The sequence below is a fragment of the Danio rerio genome, chromosome 6 (genome assembly GCF_049306965.1).
Source record: "Danio rerio strain Tuebingen ecotype United States chromosome 6, GRCz12tu, whole genome shotgun sequence".
NCBI lineage: Eukaryota > Metazoa > Chordata > Actinopteri > Cypriniformes > Danionidae > Danio > Danio rerio.
The window spans coordinates 40,576,973-40,597,280 of record NC_133181.1 but is presented as its reverse complement, the minus strand read 5'-3'; the positions used below and the strand labels follow the sequence as shown (position 1 = coordinate 40,597,280).

At 35.0% G+C, this 20,308-nt stretch overlaps 1 protein-coding gene across 1 annotated transcript in view; it reads right to left on the bottom strand.

Annotated features, from left to right (window-relative positions):
* Positions 1 to 2,657: 2,657 nt before the first annotated feature.
* oca2 (oculocutaneous albinism II) overlaps positions 2,658 to 20,308 on the bottom strand; it is a 176,523-nt gene continuing 158,872 nt past the window's right edge. The window contains exon 24 of the mRNA XM_021477197.3: positions 2,658 to 5,747. Coding sequence (XP_021332872.2) covers positions 5,660 to 5,747 — 88 coding nt within the window. The 3' untranslated portion in view covers positions 2,658 to 5,659. The remainder of the gene's footprint in view (positions 5,748 to 20,308) is intronic.

Sequence of the window (20,308 nt, the reverse complement as noted above, 5' to 3'; positions counted from 1 at the left end):
TTTTTTATTGTATGTAGTTTCAAATGAAATTTTTACTCCTATTATTATTGCTTTTAATTCTATTACCATTAATAAAAAATATAATAATAATAATAATAATAATTTATATTGATATTGAATGATTTCTGAAAGATCATGTGACTCTGAATACTGGAGTAATGAATCTGAAGAATCATCTTTAAAATCACTGGTAAAAAAAATTACTAAAATAAATTATAAACTACATTAAAAATGTTTTTACTGTATTTTTGATTAAATAAATGCAGCCTTGGTGAGCAGGAGAAGCTTATTTAAAAACATTTAAAAATCCTACTGACCCCAAACTTTTGACCAGTAGTGTATATCAAAGTAAATTATTTCAAAATAGATTTTAGACTACAAATTAGTAATCGTCAAGCTTTTTAAAAATTAAATACCTCATGAATTTAAAACAAAGTTGCATCTTACTGATAAGAACTTTGGCATTTGACATTTTTGGGACATTTATGAAAAGAAGAGAATAAGCAAGGGCATTCTGGTTTCTGAATGACTGCTTCATTAGCCAGTGTTGCTTGCGACATTTCATGGCTGCTGGAGGTAATCAGCACCTCTTTGCCAGTTTAATTTCCTCCATCAACAGCATTCCAGCTATTCCATAGCAAAGTGGTGACATGCATGCTAGGCATCACTCTCTAATAATGTGCATTCAAGATATGCAGCAGATATTTGATGCGCAGACAAACAGGCAAATTACAATTATTGATCCATTTGTCATACTCCACATATATCACAGTTCCAAGTCATGCAACATTATAGCAGCTGATGCTACACTACACAATTTTCTGTATTTGCAATGATTAGGCTATTCATTCCCAGATAACACACACACATCTGCAACATGTAGTTTTAGAATTGATTGGTCTGGAAAAAATCTGATGTTTTCAAATGTTTGAAAATGTCTTTAAAAGTCTTAAATGCATCTAAATATGACTGTTTATTGTTTCAATTTTTACCTAATTAGACTATGCATTCCCAGACAGCACATGTACATCTGCAACATGTAGTTTTAAAATTGTTTGGTCTAAAAAAAAAAAAAAAAAATCAATATGTTTAAATGTCTGAACGTGTCTTTTAACGTCATAAATGCATCTAAAATATGTACAATTTATGTCTGAAACTTCTACTCATTAGACTATTCATTCCCAGATAGCACACATACATCTGCACCATATAGTTTTAAAATTGTTTGGTCAGGAAAAAATCAGACGAGGTCAAATGTCTGAAAATGTATTTAAAAGTCTCAAATGCATCTAAAATACATCTATTTAATGTCTAAAAATTGACATCTTATAGATATTTTGTAGATAAGCACACAATCTTGGCTAAAACTCTTCTCTTTATACTGCATTCACTCAGTTCTAGGCTCTCATGCCATCACCAATGACAACTCGTAGCAGGACATGCACACACCATGTTAAACATGGTACAATGTGGTTAAAAGAAAACAGCAGTGCAGAGTTTGTTGATCATATCGCCTTTGCTTTTGTCTTATAGCAATTTTATGTAAAGAATTATAATGTTTATAATGTGTTTTAATGTTTATAATAGTGTATATGTATCTATGTTATTTTCATTTTAGGTCAAGCCTCTCGTTGACAGGTGTTGAGAACTAGCAAGTCTGCTAAAACACTTAAACAAATACATTTGGTTGTCCACTGTAATGTCCGTGTCAGAATAAATAAATAAATAAATAAATAAATAAATAAATAAATAATAAACGTTCACGCTTGCTATAACATGTTCAAATCATGCTGGCAACAATTAAAAGTGTTGGCCATGTGTCTAAACAATAACAACAAGCTAATGCTAGCATATTTTTTATCATGCTATGCAGGCAACAAATTCATGCTAGCAACATTGTAAACATGTAAAGGACATCTTAGCAACATGTTAATTTTTTAGTAGTGTCCTAACCGTGCTAATGGCAGGTAAGCAATGCATTAGTTCAATTGTAAGTCGCTTTGGAAAAAAAGCATCTGCTAAATGACAATGTAAAAGTAAAAAAGATTAGATCAATAATATGCTAGACAGGCTAGCTCGCTTAACATGCTAGAAACAATAGCAACATTAATGAAAAGTAAAGCAATGTAATGTTAAACAGGTCTTAATACTATAATTAATTTAATTTAATAATATTTAAATTGTAATGTTTTAGAAACTGTATAATAAGGATCATAGGTGACACGTTGGCGCAGGGGGTAGCGCTGTCATCTCATAGCATGAAGGTTGCTGGTTTAAGCCCCGGCTAGGTCAGTTGGCATTTCCCTTTGGAGTTTGTATGTTCTTCCCGTGTTTGTGGGGTTTCCTCCAGGTGCTCTTGTTTCTCCCACAAGTCCAAAGACATGTGCTATGAGTGAATTGGGTAAGCTAAATTGTCTGCAGTGTATGTGTATGTCCTGGTCCTCCAGATTGGGGGTTGAGCGTTGGGCTAATGACCCACCTCGTAAAAATTTGATGTTAAGAAACACCAGCGTGGTGTAGCTCAGTATCAACTTCGATATAAATGGCCCTGGGAGTAAGTAAGTATATTAAAAATTAAAGATGTTTTGTCTGATGTGTTCAGACATTTGGATATGAAACTGATGCATGAAATTATAAAAGCCACTCAGTCAAAAAGTGTGATGGTTTGGTGCTGCTTATGTATTTTTTTTACTGTGCAACATGTGTTATTCCCAGTTACAGAACATGTACAGACAAGCAACCAACTGATCATCCTTTACATGTAATCATCAAGTGTTTAAATTGAGAGAAAATTAAAGAGTTATCCATGAGGGGGAAGGGAAATGAGTTATTAATAAACATTACACATCATCAAATATAAACTTGTCAAAATGGTATGGTCGTTTAAAATCCAATTCACATGAAGTATAATTCAGCAGATATTATTAAGTATTTACACATACATAAATACTTAAATGCATGTGTAAAGGGATAGTTAAATTAAATCCATTAAAATGTTGTTATCATTTACTTTAGTGTTACTTGTTTCAAACCTTTAAAAAAAATTTCTGTTGAACACAAAAGAAGATATTTTAAAAAATGTTGGAAACCTGTAACCATTGACTTCCACAGTATTTGTTTGTCCTACTGTAGAAGCTTTAAAATATCTTCCCTTGTGTTCAACAGAAGAAAGAAACCCATAAAGGTTTGGAAACACTCGATGGTGAGTAAATAGTAAGTAAATCCTCAGTTTTGGGTTGCTTAAAAAAACATCTATGGGCTTAATACACAGATAATAGGAAAAACATTCCTGCCATTTAGTAATTTACTTAAAAAGCCGATTTAATTAATATTACTGGTTGAGGATTTGGGTAGAAATGATTAATTAGGTCAGTGCTGGAATGGCCAAATTAAAAAATGGAATGAACTGATTAAAACACAGGCCCTCTAATGCATCACTGATTACATAAACTCTTTCCCTGCAATCAGATGCAGGGTTTTCTTCTTGATGCACACAAACAGTGACTGAACACAGTGCTGAAATAAAAAGCAAGGCAACATTTTTTACACTATGCGTCATGTTTCAACAAACGGCATGATATTGTAGAGGCCTTCATTTATTAAAGGTTTTCACATCCATGTTGTACTTTAAATAACAGTAACCACAATTAATACTTACCTATTCAACTTCCAGGAGCATTAAACACATTGTTATTTGTAATATATATGTAATACGATTAATGCATTAGTAAGTATAACAATAAATAAGTATGCATTATAATCAATGGTTACAGTTATTTACAGTACAGCATAAATGTTATTATAAGGTGCATTGCAAGGCATGACTAATCCCATTTAAAAAAAAAAAGCTATTATGGGTTTTTGAAAATAAGCTTCCATGAAGTGTGTAACACAACTCTAAGGGAATGAAAACATCCAGCTGAGGTTTAAATCTAAAAGGGCAGCAAGTTTAAAACTATTGATTCTTTAGAGAAATATTTGACTCAGAGTAGAATAAACGAATCGAGTTGGGTTCGGATCTTTTGTTGGATCGCATCGTCGTCGATAAGGTACATTTCCAAATATGTACTTCCAGTTTCGTTAAAATGTGCACGCGCTTTCCCTCCACACATTAGCAGTGGTGCGGGGGATCACAGGACTGATCATGACGCGAAGATGACAGATCAGTAACAGAGATTCGGCTGCGGGTAGGGCGGGAGCAAACTGAACTGGTGCTCTAGGCAAAAGATGATCATGCTGCCCTTAAACTGAAAGTGAAATCGAGAGACGGGGATTACGCGTACGACAGCAAAAACTGGGGCGGGGGGGGTATTATCACAGTATTATCGGTATATAACGGTATTATCACAAGGGAAAGTGAGATGTCGCAGATGCCCTCTCTCTATTCTGCCACCCAGGTGGCTGCCTGGGTCCCCTCTGTGGACGCACCAACCCTGGCTGCGGGGGGTTAAAGTTCATTTTTCACAACAACACCACAGTATAGCTAACCTAGTGCTGTGTTTGTTCCTGTAATTTTTCAGATATTTTTATACAATAACCTATGCTGCAACGCGGGATTCGCAGGCAATTTGCTATTAAAGAAGTAGCAGAGACTATGGGACTTTGTCAGACTTTGACAGTGACTTTGTCAGTAACATTTACAGTTCAATTGGACCAGTTTCTCCATCCTTCGGATCATAACATGTCAGCTTCATTAAAATTGTTGCCTCGTTTGGTGTAGTTTGCAAAATATGTGTTTATTTGTGGCTTGTAATCACGTATTTATTATAGATCAGTGCTTGTATTGTATCTCTCAGGTTAAATCTGTATGGATACGCGTCCAAAACCACGTTAAAAACGCAATGCGTGCTTCTTCCTTTATTAATTTAAATGCGTTTCTGAGCTGGCGATCCTCTGCTGTTTGCCTTGCTATGGCTACCATCAGCCGTTCTTAACACGAGCTGCGCGGTCAATTTTCAAAATAGTAAAATTTTTTGCCACTGTGTGGATTAATACTGAATGTGTTATTAGGTAATAGTTAGGATTAGGCAATGTGTAGTAGGACTAGGGTTGTGAAATATGATTATGTTGAATATGTTTTTTATAAATACTAATAAACAGGCAATGTCTTATTAATAAGCAGGTAATAAGCCATTAGTTATGAGCAAGTATTGGTACTTGTTACCCAATTTAATAATCTCAGCAAGGTGAATTATATAAATGATATATTTGGCCAATATAAAATTATGGCCCATAGAGGATCCATTTCTAGAAATGCCTCAAAAGAATAAACGAAAAGAAAATGTTTCAATCCACATTCTGCATCAATAAATAATATATTGTAAGCAGATATCTGCATTAAAAATACATTCTGGTTAAGTTGTTGTGGAAAATACAAACAGGTTTGGCAAAAAAAAAAAAAAAAAACTCCACATTTGTAATATAACAGTAGCACCATAGCAGTGTGATACACGTGTAGGAATACAGCAGATGATCAGATGTTCCCATGGTTTATCTTCTCTGTACCTCTCCTGCATGTAAAGCTTAGTCTCTCAGGACGAACCAGGTCTACGAAGTTTAGCTCTTTGTGTATCCGTCCCAGAAGAACAGAATTCAAACAAGATTTGACATCCTCACACAAACTCAGAAGTCTTTTTGGTTCCCCATGTGGTGGGTAAGTTTATGTGTTCCAGTGAAGTCCGATGTGGGTTGCGAGCAGGTAACACATGCCTATTGTGCAGGTCATAAGCATCATAGGGAAGCCCAACCTGTGAAATGAAGTAGAGTGAGAATTCAGATTTTCAAGTCTCAACATGAAAGTTCCTACCAACTCTGTAAACCCCTCTCAGTTCAATGTGAAACTTTTGGGAACAGAATTTTCAATAGTGCGCTGACATACTGATGCTTAGAGGTTTTTTTTTTCTCTTGAAGGGATAGTTCATCCCAAAAATATATGATGTTATTATTTTGGTGCTTTTCCACTGCATGGTACTGTATGCTGCAGACTTTTTTACTGTGTTCCATACCTAGTAACTTTTTTAGTACCACCTCAGGTGTGGTTCCAAGCAAGCCATACTGTACATTAACAAAACATGAAGTATGCACACTGGTGGTCACTATCACATCACTTTTGCTTGCAATTGTCAACATGAAGATCGCTGTCAAGACCACCAGCGATGCAGACTCTGCAGATCGCTGGTAAACATGCAGATCACTTTAAGGACTACAAATCTACCTATATATGTACTACAAGATCCAGTCATGCAACACACACACCTGCTTCATGTCTCCATTGATTAGACTCACACAGCTGATGCTGCTCATGGACTGATTACAACACACATATAAATGGCTCACTTTGAGACCCTCATTGCTGAGTCTTGTCATCTTTTTCTGTGACACTACAACGCATTTTCCTTGCACTGCCTTCCATGTTTTTGAACCTTGCTTTGTTTTGTTTGTTTTACCTTGTCTACTGCCTGCCTTTTGACCATTCGCCTGTTATTTTGACAACAAATCTGAATTTGAAGTTTAAATGTTAGAATGTTTAAATGAATAGGACATAGGGGGATAATGGGGAATAGAACATAACTAGGAACTATGCTTCTAACTACAGCTCTAGAGGTGTAGCGCAAAAAAGTTCACGATGCAGTTTGCAAATGTTCTTTAGAACCACGGATTCGCCAAAACAACGAACTATATTTGTAACGGAACTTGCAACCTTAGTTAGCTAAGGATGTTTTTTGGAAAAAAAATAGCCATTGACTTCCATAGTTGTTGTTTTTTCTATCTATGGATATCAATGTTTGTTTTGTGTTTAAAAGAAGAAATAAATTCATCAAGGTTTCATCCCTCAACATCTCCCTCCGATTCATTCACACTCCTCTTTCTATCAAATGACAATCTCAGGGCAGTTCTGCATTATTTCCCCCTTGTGCACTGCATTCGTTTCTGTCTCTTTGTGTGTGAGTCTGGGATTGGATCTAAACAGCAGGGGTCTCGATGCTGTCCCGCTGAGGAGCATGGCAGACACGTTCCCCACTTCATCCAAGTGGTATTAAAGTGTGAGTTTTGAAACATTATGGCAGAGTCAAAAGCAGGGGACAACAGCATTAAAGTATGATCTCCAGGCATTAACGATGAAGTCAAAGGCTGGAGACGCAATAGAATGATGATACCAGTCCCCCATTTAATGTAAGCTGCTTTCCTCAGCCTCTGTAAAGCCGTCAACTCTCAGAGACATGTGGACTGTCCTTGATGCACTCGCTTGCAAAAAGCATCCATCTGGATAGTGGAATTACCATTGTAATTACAACTGGACACTGGCCTAATCTCCACACTCGATCGGCATGCATCAGTGGCCCTATGACCCTCGGTTCAACATACTGCATCTCATCTGTCCATGAGGATTATACTGCATGCCATCCAACCTCACATATTAACAGTTGAACTAAGATTTGCACACGGAAACTCTGTTGAGCAAATCAATACAAAAGAAATCAACAGAATATAATAGCAAGTGGACAGTTTAAAAATGGAATATAGACTATAGTATAAAGCAAATATACAGGAAACTATATAATCTGTTTTCAAAACAATTTCTGTGACTAAAACCTTCATTAAATAATCTAAACTAATGAGATTTTGTCACTTTAACTGCTTATCATCTCATTCCAAATCTGTGTGCTATTAATTTTATGTGGAACACAAAAGAAGCCTTTAAGAGTGTCCATATTAAAAAAAAAAAAAAAAAAAAACAGCATTTAAAAAGGTACATTTTACAACTCCCTGAGGTTTAAATAATATTAGCTGATCTCCAGGTCTGGCAGAAGCACTTTTAGCCTAGCCTAGCATTGATAATTGAATCAGATTAGACCATAAGCATTTTGCTCAGTTTTTTAAAGAGTTTCGATGTATTTAAAGCTTGACACTTATAGTTACAACATGTACTGGACTGATGGAGAAGCTGTTTTCTAGCCTATTATTGCTACATTGTAGAAAAATTCTTGCTGCCTTAATTTTTTCAGTTGAATAAAATACATTTTTCTTGTCATCTCAACTTACATCAATCAAACTGACTAAAATATTAAGTTAAACTTTGTATAACTTATAATTTTAAGCTGAATCAAATTAACTTTGAGTCTGTTGAACCTAAATTATGTTAAACTGATATAATACAGCTTGTATTACTAATAAAATTAAGTTAGAACGTGATTAACTTAGTTTAATAAGTTAAATTGACCTAAAAACATATGCTATCAGGACTAATTGATCATATCATTTCTTACAGAGTTAATGAAGAGAATAAGCACAACCCTGTTAGACCATGCACCAGCGTGCATTGTGCTATCCATAGATAGGAACTACAGTTTATTCTCATTCCAACTAAATAATCAAGCAACTTTGCATTTATACCACGGCTACAATGTGGAATGTTCCTTTAGAGTTCATATTGTTTATGGCTGGTAGACTCCATAATAGTAGTCCAGTAAGTGATAGAAAATATGTGAGCAGGCCGAAATCTACAGTATGTTCTGTTCAGTGATCTGTTCAATACTATAAGTAGCTGTCTCTTGATCATATAGAGTAAAACCGAAATGGATCAAAAAATTAGCTGAAACGACATTATAGTGTCAAGATATTGTGGTATAAAATTTGACAACTTGCATCAAGTGATGTACACTATATTTGTTTGGATAAAGAGTTTTATCTATATAACAAATTAAGTGGTCTAATATGAATCTAAGTTTGGCTTTTTGGGTCATATCATACACTCAGCGCAATAAGGCGCAAGACATTCATGGCATGATTTTCACGTTCAGTATTTATTATATGCATATTTGTTTTAATAAATTTGGATTTGGACATAAATTGGGATTTAGAGACGTATGCATCACCATATGGGGCATAAGCATGGCATGTGTGTTTGGATATAACTCAGTTTTTTGGATCACACTTCATTATTATTGTTCATTTATTCGTTTGATGGAAATTAGAACTGAATTTACAAACAGTTTAGAAACAAATCTTTGCAATTAACAGATGAAATTAAAAATGTAGCCTAATGGATGGCTTCAGTGGAATGAGCTTCCACCTTTTCCTTACTCCATGAAAGTAGAGGACTAAAATAAAGAGTAAAAGTAAAGAGAAAGAGAAGGTAAAGAGGCCAAATGGAGGAGGCTTTTTTATCCTCGCTCTGCAGATGGTCTGTTTAATTGTTTTCTTGCTAGTGAAGAGTTCAGTTTTCCACTTACGAAGTCCGCCATTTAAATAGAAAATGTGCCATGGCGCAACGTAACAGAGAATGTGCCATGACGCAACGTAACAGAGATGAAGTTCCCTTCATCTCTTCTTAAAGGGAACGTGAGATGAGACTGATGGTTTAATGCACGTTATGCTCAAAACACACCCATATTAAGAAAATAAGCACAACTCTGTTACACTATGCACCAAGGCACAGAGCGTATTTTCTGTCCTCAAAATAGCAAAAGTGGATTGGGACACACCCTTAATGCTTTAGCACCATGCACTTTAGACTTTGCACCTAGTTCATTAAAAAAGAGCCCTATTTGTTGACAGACTTAGAGCACATACTTTAGTAAACAGTGTATGACACGCAAAAACAATACAGGAGCAAGTAAATGGAAAACTAATTTACTTTTTTTTTTCTGTTACCTTTTAAAATGTGGTACTTTGCATTTATTGCGTGTTGTTTTTTTTTTTTTATAAAGCTAAAATTACATACTCTTACTTTAAGAAGTTAAATGTGTGTTTTCTTTTTGCGCTTCAGTCTGCAGATTTAAGTCCTTGCTCTTTTTACTAAGAACACTAAAAATTCCACATGCAATTTTAATAATTTCTGTTCTGTTTACTTCGCTGATAGTTCAAAAAACAGTCAGGTCTTGTTGCTGAATAAAAAGTCTTGTAGAGAAGGATTCTGGGATGAATAAATGAGTGAGAAAAATGCTGAGAGAGGACAAAGCACTTGTGAGGATGAAAGCTCTGGACATCCATTTAAACCGAGTGCATACCTTCAGCTCAGTGGATACCGACTGACTGAGTGCATGGGTAAATACAGAACATTTGGGCCACAAAGAAATCAACAAGCTCAGAAGAGCAAGTAGCCACTGATTGAAAAGGATAGAGAGGGAGGCCAATGGAGAGCAAATGGACGATAAGAAGAGTGAACAAACACATAAACAAGTTAGAAAAGGAGAGACAGCGTTTCCTAAAAATATTGCAAATCAAAGCACTAAGCAAAACAACTTTTGTAGAAACAAAGGTGCACAGATGGGATGTGTACAAAAGTCCAGTAGTTTCTGATACTTTTATTTCAGTGGATTGATGTACTTCTAATTGAAACAAAATATTGAGTTGGGGCAGGGCTTTGTTTTTTACATCATTGCCTAGTACCAAACTAACGGTAAGGCTGTCAAACTGACATCATTATTGAATACACTACAATACATTAAATACGGTTTTATATACATCAGCTGAGTTTATTTATTTATTTATTTTTTTGTGACCGTTCCATTGAATTAGATCAGATCACATTGGATTATAATCCATTGCATTCTAAAGATCCCATGGCAACGCTTCAAGTTTATAACATGACTAAAGACTATAGCATACACAAGATGTGTCGCCTATATAGTTTTGAATAGGGAAAAGTGTAATGGACAATAAGGTGAATGAAGCCCCGCCTTCTAGTACAGGAGCCAATCATCAATCACTACAGACTGATGAATTTCTGGGGGAGGAGCTCGGACCAGCTGTGAGTTTCTGCAGATTTTGTGTGATTAGAACGTTTAGACATGAGACTAAAGACACAGCTGTTGTTTAATTTTATTGGAGATTCCTAATATGAAATGTAATCATAAGCTTGCCAAGTAATTTTGTAGAATTTTTTGTTTCTCCATTCAGACAGACTCCTAGAGCATACTGGCCGAGAGGTGTTTCAAAGACTGCTGCCAAGTAAAATGACTTGCCTTAAAAGGACTTTGACATGACCCATCGACCCTAAGATAAGCACTGCGTTTCTTACATGAACAAATCACATCGTCCAGTTATATTGAAAAATTAATTATTAATGCCATCTCCATAGACATCTGTGTGTATTTTACAAACCTTAAATTGTATGTTTTGCTTGTAATTTTGTGTAAGTGAATTTCTGAAAACGAAAATAAATGTTATTTGTTTAAAAGCACGGATAACTCATGATTTATGACAAGCAATGCACCATCAGATTTGATTTTGAGCAGTTGATGATGTGCATTCTGAAGGTTCTAATCACACTGATGTGATTGTACGCTTCAGGCACCAGCCAAGGTTGATCACACCAGTGTGACCGTACACATGAAAGGGTTAATTGTTCATCTAAAGACTAACAATGTCCACTAAAAAATAAACATTGTAAATTTTGATTTTCCACAGCGTTCAAAAGGGTTCTCAAGGGTTGTTGAGGTTCAATAGGGATATCATGAATTGATACAATGTATACTTTAGCTTGCACTAATGCCATTTTAAAGGTACTTCATGGTATTATTTTTTTTTTTTGGCATTTTAGCCCTACCCACTACTTATCAAAAATTTAGTTGGAACAATTAGTTGGAATTCAGTTTTAAAAATTTAGTTGAAAATTTACAAAATAACTGTTGAATATGATCCTTTCTAATATCCTATTGATTTTCTCATTTTGACCCATAGAATATATTTTTGGCTATTGCCTCATGCAAGATATGATTTCTAGAAATCTTTTGTGATCCAGGGTATAATCACACCAGTGTTATCATTTGCTTCAGGCACCAGCCAAGGCTGATCACACAAAAAAGAAAAAAAGAAAGGAACTGTCCTCTCATGCATTTGTCTTTCATGGGTGACCAGCATTTTAAGCAACAACGTAAGCACACACACAAAAAAAAAAAAAAAAAAAAACTTTTCTCAGAGTTTTTATTTAGTCTGTCACACTTTTCCTTTTGGTTTGAAAATGTCTGCCATGTGCAAAATAAAAACTACAACTAAAGCTATCACTAGTTTAGTTTGTTTCCTCAACACAAAAACGGTGATCCAAATAAAATATCAAGAGCAAAAGGCACTGTCAAAGCACAGAGAAAGAAAATGAGACAATCTCTTTTGGAATCTGAATGTCCTCCAGCACTTCCTGTCTTCTACTTCATCTCTTTTTAACATCCTCTAAAAATAGATTAGGTTATTGGAAAGCTCATATTTTAAGGACTATTATGCAAGTATGGCAAAGACCACAGCTGGCCCAGTGCACAAACCAGGTGTTCAGTATCCGGAAGGCAGGTGGGAAGGCTAAATGCTGGATTGCATAGGGAACAGGTGGGTATTATCTGTATCTGCCATTGTGTGACATACATCAAAGCAGGTGCATGTATCTCGGGTGCAAGGGCAGGTCATGTGGCTAATGCACAATTGGAGCCATGTGAATGAAGCAGCCAGGTGCCTGATTCATAAGTAGTGAAGTGGACAAATCGATGTGCACCGAAACAAAGAGTATCAAGGTTGCGAGGGTTACAAACTGAAAAGCAGCTCCACATGTGGTTTGTTAAGCTGGCTGAATAAATAGCACATTAGGTATTGCATAAACCATTGAAAACGAAAGAATGTTTTTTTAACAGCCTAATAAAAGGACGGGGAATGTGAATAAATGTTTTTCAAATGTAACACAAGGCCTTTATGGATATGTGGAGGACAAAGATGACCTGATATTAATATTAAGGCGGTCCTTCTAGCTAAAAATCATTTGTAAACTTTACTGAAATGTTCTTTGCTAGATAAAAACTACAGCTTGAATGACTTAATCATGAGTAAATTTAGAGCAAGTCTTTTTTAAACTGCAAACCTCACATTATAAAAAGTGGAAATGTTTCAAACCAAATAAGGAAAAATATGGACACTTTTTCTTTTTTTAATCAAGTAGTTGAGTTTGTTTATATTTAAACCAAATTTGGGTTGAAACAAGGGAAGGATGCTACAACCAGTGTTAAGGAAAGTTACTTTTGAAAGTGTATTACAATATTGAGTTACTCCCCAACCTTTTTCGTTACTTTTTCTTACCTGGCTGAGGTTTGATCTCTTTCAGAACTTGCAGGTGTTTTTTCACCTTTTTTATAAAGAAGTTCTGCATTTGCCAGCCACCTATTGAACCTACACCTACATTTTCCTTTAAAAAATGTAGGATAAAATTATATTTTGAGAACTTTCTGAGCCCAGAATTATACATGCTGTACATACAAATAAAGACAGCATGTAATGTGCTTGAATGCTTTGTGTTATTAGTAAAGTAAAATCATTGTCAATTGAGATAAAGATTGCAGTAAAGTCTAAGTGTACAAACAAGAACAACTTTATATTAAGACGAAAACAGATTTTAAATATTTTAAATTTTTAATAACAAAATTTAAGATGATAAAAAAACATTCCCAAATCAAAATAAATCTGTGAGTTTTTTTACATTGAATAAAGTGCTTCACATAGCCTTAACAAACGTGTAAATCGTTTCCCAAAAGAGTAAAAAACCTTACTATATTACAAAACATAGTCGCTTCTACAGTAACGTTAGACAGTGGCTGCATCTCCTCAACAATAAAAGCAATAACAATTTTTTTTAGTTCAGTTGAATGAATCGTTTTACCATGAGAACGTGAACTGATGTCAGTCATGTGTTGTTTGACTGGAGGTGGGGTGAGTGGTAAAGTGCTTTGCATCAAGTTTTGCTTTTTTGTTTTTTTCGATGTCATGTTTCTTGCAGTTGTCAAGAGTTTTACTTATACATAACTACACAAACAACAATCCACTTCTTTTTTTTAATGACTCCAAAATAACAAGAATCCATTGCAAAAATGTAAGTCTACGACCTGCCATTCTGACTGTCTGTAGTGGGGTTGTTGTGAAGCCGTTTGAGTCTTCAGTAAGTACTAACATACCAAATACTCCCTCTGACTCAAAATAAACCCATATCCTTAGATATTCAGTTACTAGAACAGTACACTAACTCATCTGCTGTGAAAAAAGGAGACCTGATGAGGATGATGATGATGAGTGTGAGCCGACTGTCTGTTCCCTTGCAGCATGCTTTCTCATTGAGTGTGTGATTCAACCTAATTTGTATTCCTCTTTTTTTTTTAAATAACTCAAATAATATAACTTATTTTTTAAAGTAATGTGCTGTATTACTTGTTACTTTAAAAAAGTAATATTATTACATATCGCACGTTACTTATAACACGTTACCCCCAACACTGGCTACAACAATGTAAAACCAAATTAACATTCCCATCTGAATGCCTTAGCTAAATTTGTAGAAACAAATATGTATGTATAAAATGATGCTTCAATATCCCCTCTTAACCCATAAAACCACATAGATATTAATGCTTAAAAGTTTGTAAATGGCACGGCATAATGAATATATGTGCATAAATCAATTTTTACAAATGCAGATATTTTTGAGCCTCAAATAAACTGTATTGTTATGGAAAAATGGCAACATGCTTCAGAAAACTTTGAATTACAAGCTCAGATCTTTTCCACTGAACTACAGCACCCATATGCATGACCTTGGGGAAAAATCTGTTTTGGGTTGAGGGAAAATAGCAGCTACTTTTATCCATTTTATCCATCCCTCCTTGCTCAAGGCTATACATGGCGCATTTTGTATTAAAATCCCTGAACATCTCAAACATGATGAGTTCAGAACAGCTATCTGCCACACTCTCACCCGCTATCGCTACAAGATTGCTGATGTACACAACATTCCTTATGACTGTGAAAACTCATCTAGTGTGGCTCTGAAAACATCAGAATGGCCACTTTTAGTTAGAACCAGAGCAACAACAAAAAAATGAAGCAGAAATCCATTAAAACCAGAGGGAAAAAAATGACTTTCTCAATGTCACACGAAGATATGGAACTGAGTGAAAATTAAGGTCAGTGATGATTAGACCTGATATTTCACACATTATTATAAATGCCATCATCGTCACCATTCTGTACTTCAATAGGGACACACCAGATGGTTTGTCATTTGGACGTCCACCATTATCTTACATGCCAGTGTTAGGGGGCACATGGTGGATTTTGAAGGCCAAAGTGGCTTGGCATGGTACAGGGAATAACAATGTGATCCAGGCTCTGGGTTTGTTTGTATAATAGGCCATGGTGACACACACACACACACACACACACACACACACACACACACACACACACACACAGACACACGCACACACATGCTGCAAGCACAAAAATATAAGTATATTCACTATACCAGATGGGGAAAGACACTAATTGGGAATGGGGGGGACAGGGATGACCAATACTACACCAAAAAATAGGTTGTAAGTGTAATTACTGAACAATATGTTTCTAAATCTTAACATTAATAATTGTCATGTGTTGTAAGTTAAAGAAAAACTTTTTGTTGTGGTGACTATAAAAATTAAGAGAGAACTAGACAAATCTAGATAAGTTATGTTGCACTATGTACAAATATTAAGTTGTGGTAAGTAGAGATGTTAAGTAGAAGTAATTGGAAAAAAAATAAGTTGCACTACTTAGAAAAATAAAGTTATGACAACTAGAAATATTAAGTTCTGGTAACCAGAAAAATGAAGACTAAAATGAATATTTGCAGTAAATAATATTAAGCTACTTACTAAAACTAATACATTGTAGAAATTATAAAAATTATGTTAGGAGAACAAGAAATACTAATTTTGGTAACTAGAAATAAAGTAACTACACTGTAAAAGCAATAAGTCAAGACAACAGTTATTTTTATATTGTTCTAACTTATTTTAATAGGTTAAATAGGTTTCATTTATTTTTTTAAGTAATACAGTTTAACTTAATACCTTTAGTCACACTGTAAAAATTAATTGTTGAGAAAACAAAAAAATAAGGCAACTTGATGCAGTAAGAACTTTGTTTAGTTGTCTCAGCAACTGTTTTTTAGTTCTTTTCAGTAGCAATATTTTGTTCAGCTAACATAATTTTGTTTATTCATGCAATGTTGATTATTGTATTTTACTAATAAAGTTATTCTTGTTACTGAAGCAACAGTTACTGCAATTGAGTCAATCAATTTTTTTTTTTTTTTTTTTAGTGGATGATTTCTTTCAAATTTGCAAAATATGTAATTAGTACTAGCTAGCATATCATCCTATTATTAATCATTAACCCCTTCCACCCCCTCTCCTCCTCTTTTCCTCTATAGGGCAACACGGCGGCCCAGTGGTTAGCACTGTGGCCTCACAGCAAGAATGCCTCTGATTCAGGTCTCTACCCGCTCAGTCGGGATTTCTGTGTGGAGTTCATATCTCCCCTTGCTCGAGTGGGTTTTTTCCGGGTCCTCCGGATTCCTTCCACAGTCCAAAACATGAGACATAAGTAAATTGACTAAACCAAATCAGCACCATAGTCAAATTCCACCAACAACACAGCCTCATAGCAATCCTTAAGCAGCAGAGGGGAGGGTTCTCGAGATCTACCTGAGCTCAAATTCCCCTCTCGCCCTGCAACAGGAAGGAGCCCCGGGCTCGAGGATCTCATGAGCAGCATGCCAAACTAGCTTATTTTCAATCATCAGCTAAGTGTGAACTCTTGAATTACTTAAAAATGACAAACACAAACTTACTATTTCATTCATTCATTTATTTTCCTTAAGCTAGTCCTTTTAATCATCAGGGATCCCCACAGCGGAATGAACTGCCAACTTATTCAGAATATGTTTTACACAGCGGATGCCCTTCCAGCTGCAACCCAATACTGGCAAATACCCATTCACACGGCACCACATGTCTTTGGATTGTGGGTGAAACCATAAGCAACCGGAGGAAACCCACGTGAACACAGGAATGCCAACTGATCCAGCCAGGGCTCGAACCAGCAAGCTTCTTGCTGTGAGGCAACTGTGCTACTCGCTGCACCAGTGTCACCCCAGCAAGAGCTAAACAAGCTTAGTTTTAAATTGTTGCGTCACGCATGCGTGACTTATTTAAATATCAACATTCCTGTTCAACCTAAAGATGTTTGTCCAGAAAACTCAGGTAAACATGTACTGTAGACAATATTTTAGCGAATGTTGCTGACATAACATATTTTTATGTAGATCAATAGTTATTCACAATTCTTAGTACATATGACAGAAAAAGTAGTGTGCTGAACAAATGGTGATTTTATTTTTTACAGTGCAGTTTGATTGATGTAAGCTGAGATAACTAAAAAAGTTAATTTAATTTAACTAGAACGATAAATAATAAGTTGATCTAACTAGAAATATTAAGTTGTGGTAGCTATAAATTAAGTAACTAGACAGTAATGAATGTAATAACAGTAAGTCAAGACAAGTCTATTTAATTTTTAAGTTATACAAAGTTTGACCTCACTAGCACTAACTAGAAATTTTGAGTTGCACTAAGTGGAGAAATTAAGCTCCCGTAATTTGAAAAATTCTTATTGTGACATTTCTAGGAAATGGTGCCTCAGAAATCACAGTTCATTTTGGTTTTCATTCTAGAAGCGTGCTGACCACCATAATGCGGGTAATAAAAATTATTGCAAAGCTTTGTTTTGTTATTTTGTCATCATTTCCTCCACTATGTGAGTGGTAAGCTTTGTAGAGGCTTATCAGAAATGAAAGGAGAAAAAAAAGAAATAAATTATATATATATATATATATATATATATATATATATATATATATATATATATATATATATATATATATATATATATTAGAGCTTGCTCAACATCATCATCACAAAAATATAAGAACTTTTAGAAATCTGTGAAGGTAGACTAGCTGAGGGCTATAACTGAGCTGTCTACACTGGAAGGTGCAATACTGAGAAGAGAGAGCAATGAGCAATTGCACTTACTACAAAAAAGGAAAAAGAACAATGTTTCACATTAGGCCATTAGATCAAGCTAGTTTCTTGGGGGACATAAGTGAAACTGTAAGAGAGAGAGAGAGTAAAAAACAATAACTGTTCTGTATCTAAATGAAGGCATCACAGGGCTGTAACTAATTGAATCAATTGGGTAATTCAAACCCAGCAAATAAAAAGAACCACTCTGGTAGCATGTTGATACTAAAATTAACAAAAGAAAATTTATTTTGCAAGATTTTTCTACAGTATTTTTGGAACCAATTAGGTACCATTGCGCCAACAGAGAGGCAGCTGGTTTCAAGCAGTGGATGATCAAACACAATTCCCATCTTGGTGGGGTATTAATGTAAACAGGCAGGAAAAATATTGGATGTGTCAAAATATCTGATTTCTGGCATGAGGTCTTGCATCTTAAAAGCTTCTGAAGTGTTTCATCATATTAATCGAACTAAAGTATTTACAAACATACTTTATTGGACTATTTTAAGTGATATTTAAATTTGAATATGAGGCTGTTGAATGGATGAATCAGATAAAATCAGAAAAAATCTAAGCTGTCCAAAATACTTAGAGAAATGCATGGCGACAATAGTTCCTTGCAGGTCGTGGCTGCTTTATAGTTTCATATTACTACGACAAATGATTTCAGGTTTTTTTTTTTTTAGAATTTCAAAAAACAACCCACAATGACCAATACATTAACAGTTTTTAACAGCCTACTAAAATAAGTTTTACTATCAGTGGAAAGCAGACACTCTACTTCTCATTATCTCTTTGCTTGCACAACCATAGAAACATATTTCCACATATTACTTTTTTAATAGTTCCATAACTCTAAAGCTACACTCTAAAAAAAGTGCTTGGTTGTTTTATTAAACCAATTCTGAGTCAAATATGGACAAACCCAAGTAATGGGTAAAACAATATGAAAAAAAAAAAAAGCCTGTGCATGTGTAACCCCGCCGGTCCTATGCCACCCAACCCGCTCCGAGCTGGTATCAGACCGGCAACTTTCCGCATGGGAGTCAGTTGCTCTTCCAAGGAGGCTAAAGACCATGGCCTCTAGCATCTGTAGCTAGAGCACCTTTAGATGTCAGAGGAGTGAGGTTTACCTGCACACCACTTACTAGCTGGCCTCCGATACACATGTTTAATTCAAAATTGCATTTCTAGAGTGTACATGACACTGTTCTTGAGGGTAAACATACATCTTCATAGTAAATGTAAGTACCAACACTGCAAACACACAAACCTACTCTGAAATTCTCACACACACTCTATTACCCTTTCTTAGTTATGAGTTCAATAGACTGTTTATGAAGAGTGTTTTGCAAGATAAACAAAATCTTGACGTAACAAATTAAATGTTTAACCCAACAAAACAAGAGCACTTTATGGATAAAACAAATCTATTGAAATCTATCTGTAGTATAATCAGACGATTTGGCTCTGAGACATTGAATTATTAGAAAATGAATCAATGTGTAACAGCCACAAGAAAAAATAACTTTACAGTATGCAATATTTTTTAATATTTCAATGGCCACTGTCAACTACTCTTACATACCATATCAAACAAATTAAAATATATATATATTTATTTATTAAAGAAAAATGTTATGGCTCTTTTTTCTGACTGGCTTCTTGTACTCACCTCCACTTTACAATTGGAAAGAATTAGATATACCACTTTTAGGAACTCTGCAAAATTTGACGAGATGTAGGATCCTGTCTTTTTTTTTTTTTTTCTGAAACACCATAAAGATTATTAATGTTGTTTAATTTCTCTTTCTTTACATCCATTACTGTGTCTTTTTGTAGGTTATATATGTGTGGCTATTTTCCACTGTTTCATGCTTTATTTCACATTTTGCTAGGATTATTGTTTCATGATGAGTTTGTCTATCTGTTTCTTGTTTTTCTATGTCTGCAAAAACTACAATAAAAATATATATTTATTTTTTAAAGGCAGACAACCTATGCAACAATCATATTAATCCTTGCTCCTTCCTTTAAAAAGCCACTATTATGAGTTTTTGAAAATGTGTTCATTACCCTACCCAAACATGTGAAGAGGCTGTGAAGAGTCAGTGGTTGAAGTTTATTTTTGCAAAAATATCTGAGCATTATAGCCCCACCCTTGTGCTGGGTTCCCGTCATTTTTCTGATGAGTGCTTCAGCAATCTACAGGCCTTAACCGGGGGATTCATTGGCCATTTGTTAAAGGAAGGATCAGAAAAGACTTTTGATGAATGGGACTTTGCAGAGCTTGAACTTTACAGTGCACAGATCATGGATCAATTAAGTGTGATTAAAATTGTTGCCTCCTTGTTTTCTCTAGCTTACAAATTATGCATTTAATTGTGTTTTGTTACTTATAACCACTCCACGCAGCTTGTACTGTATTTGGTTAA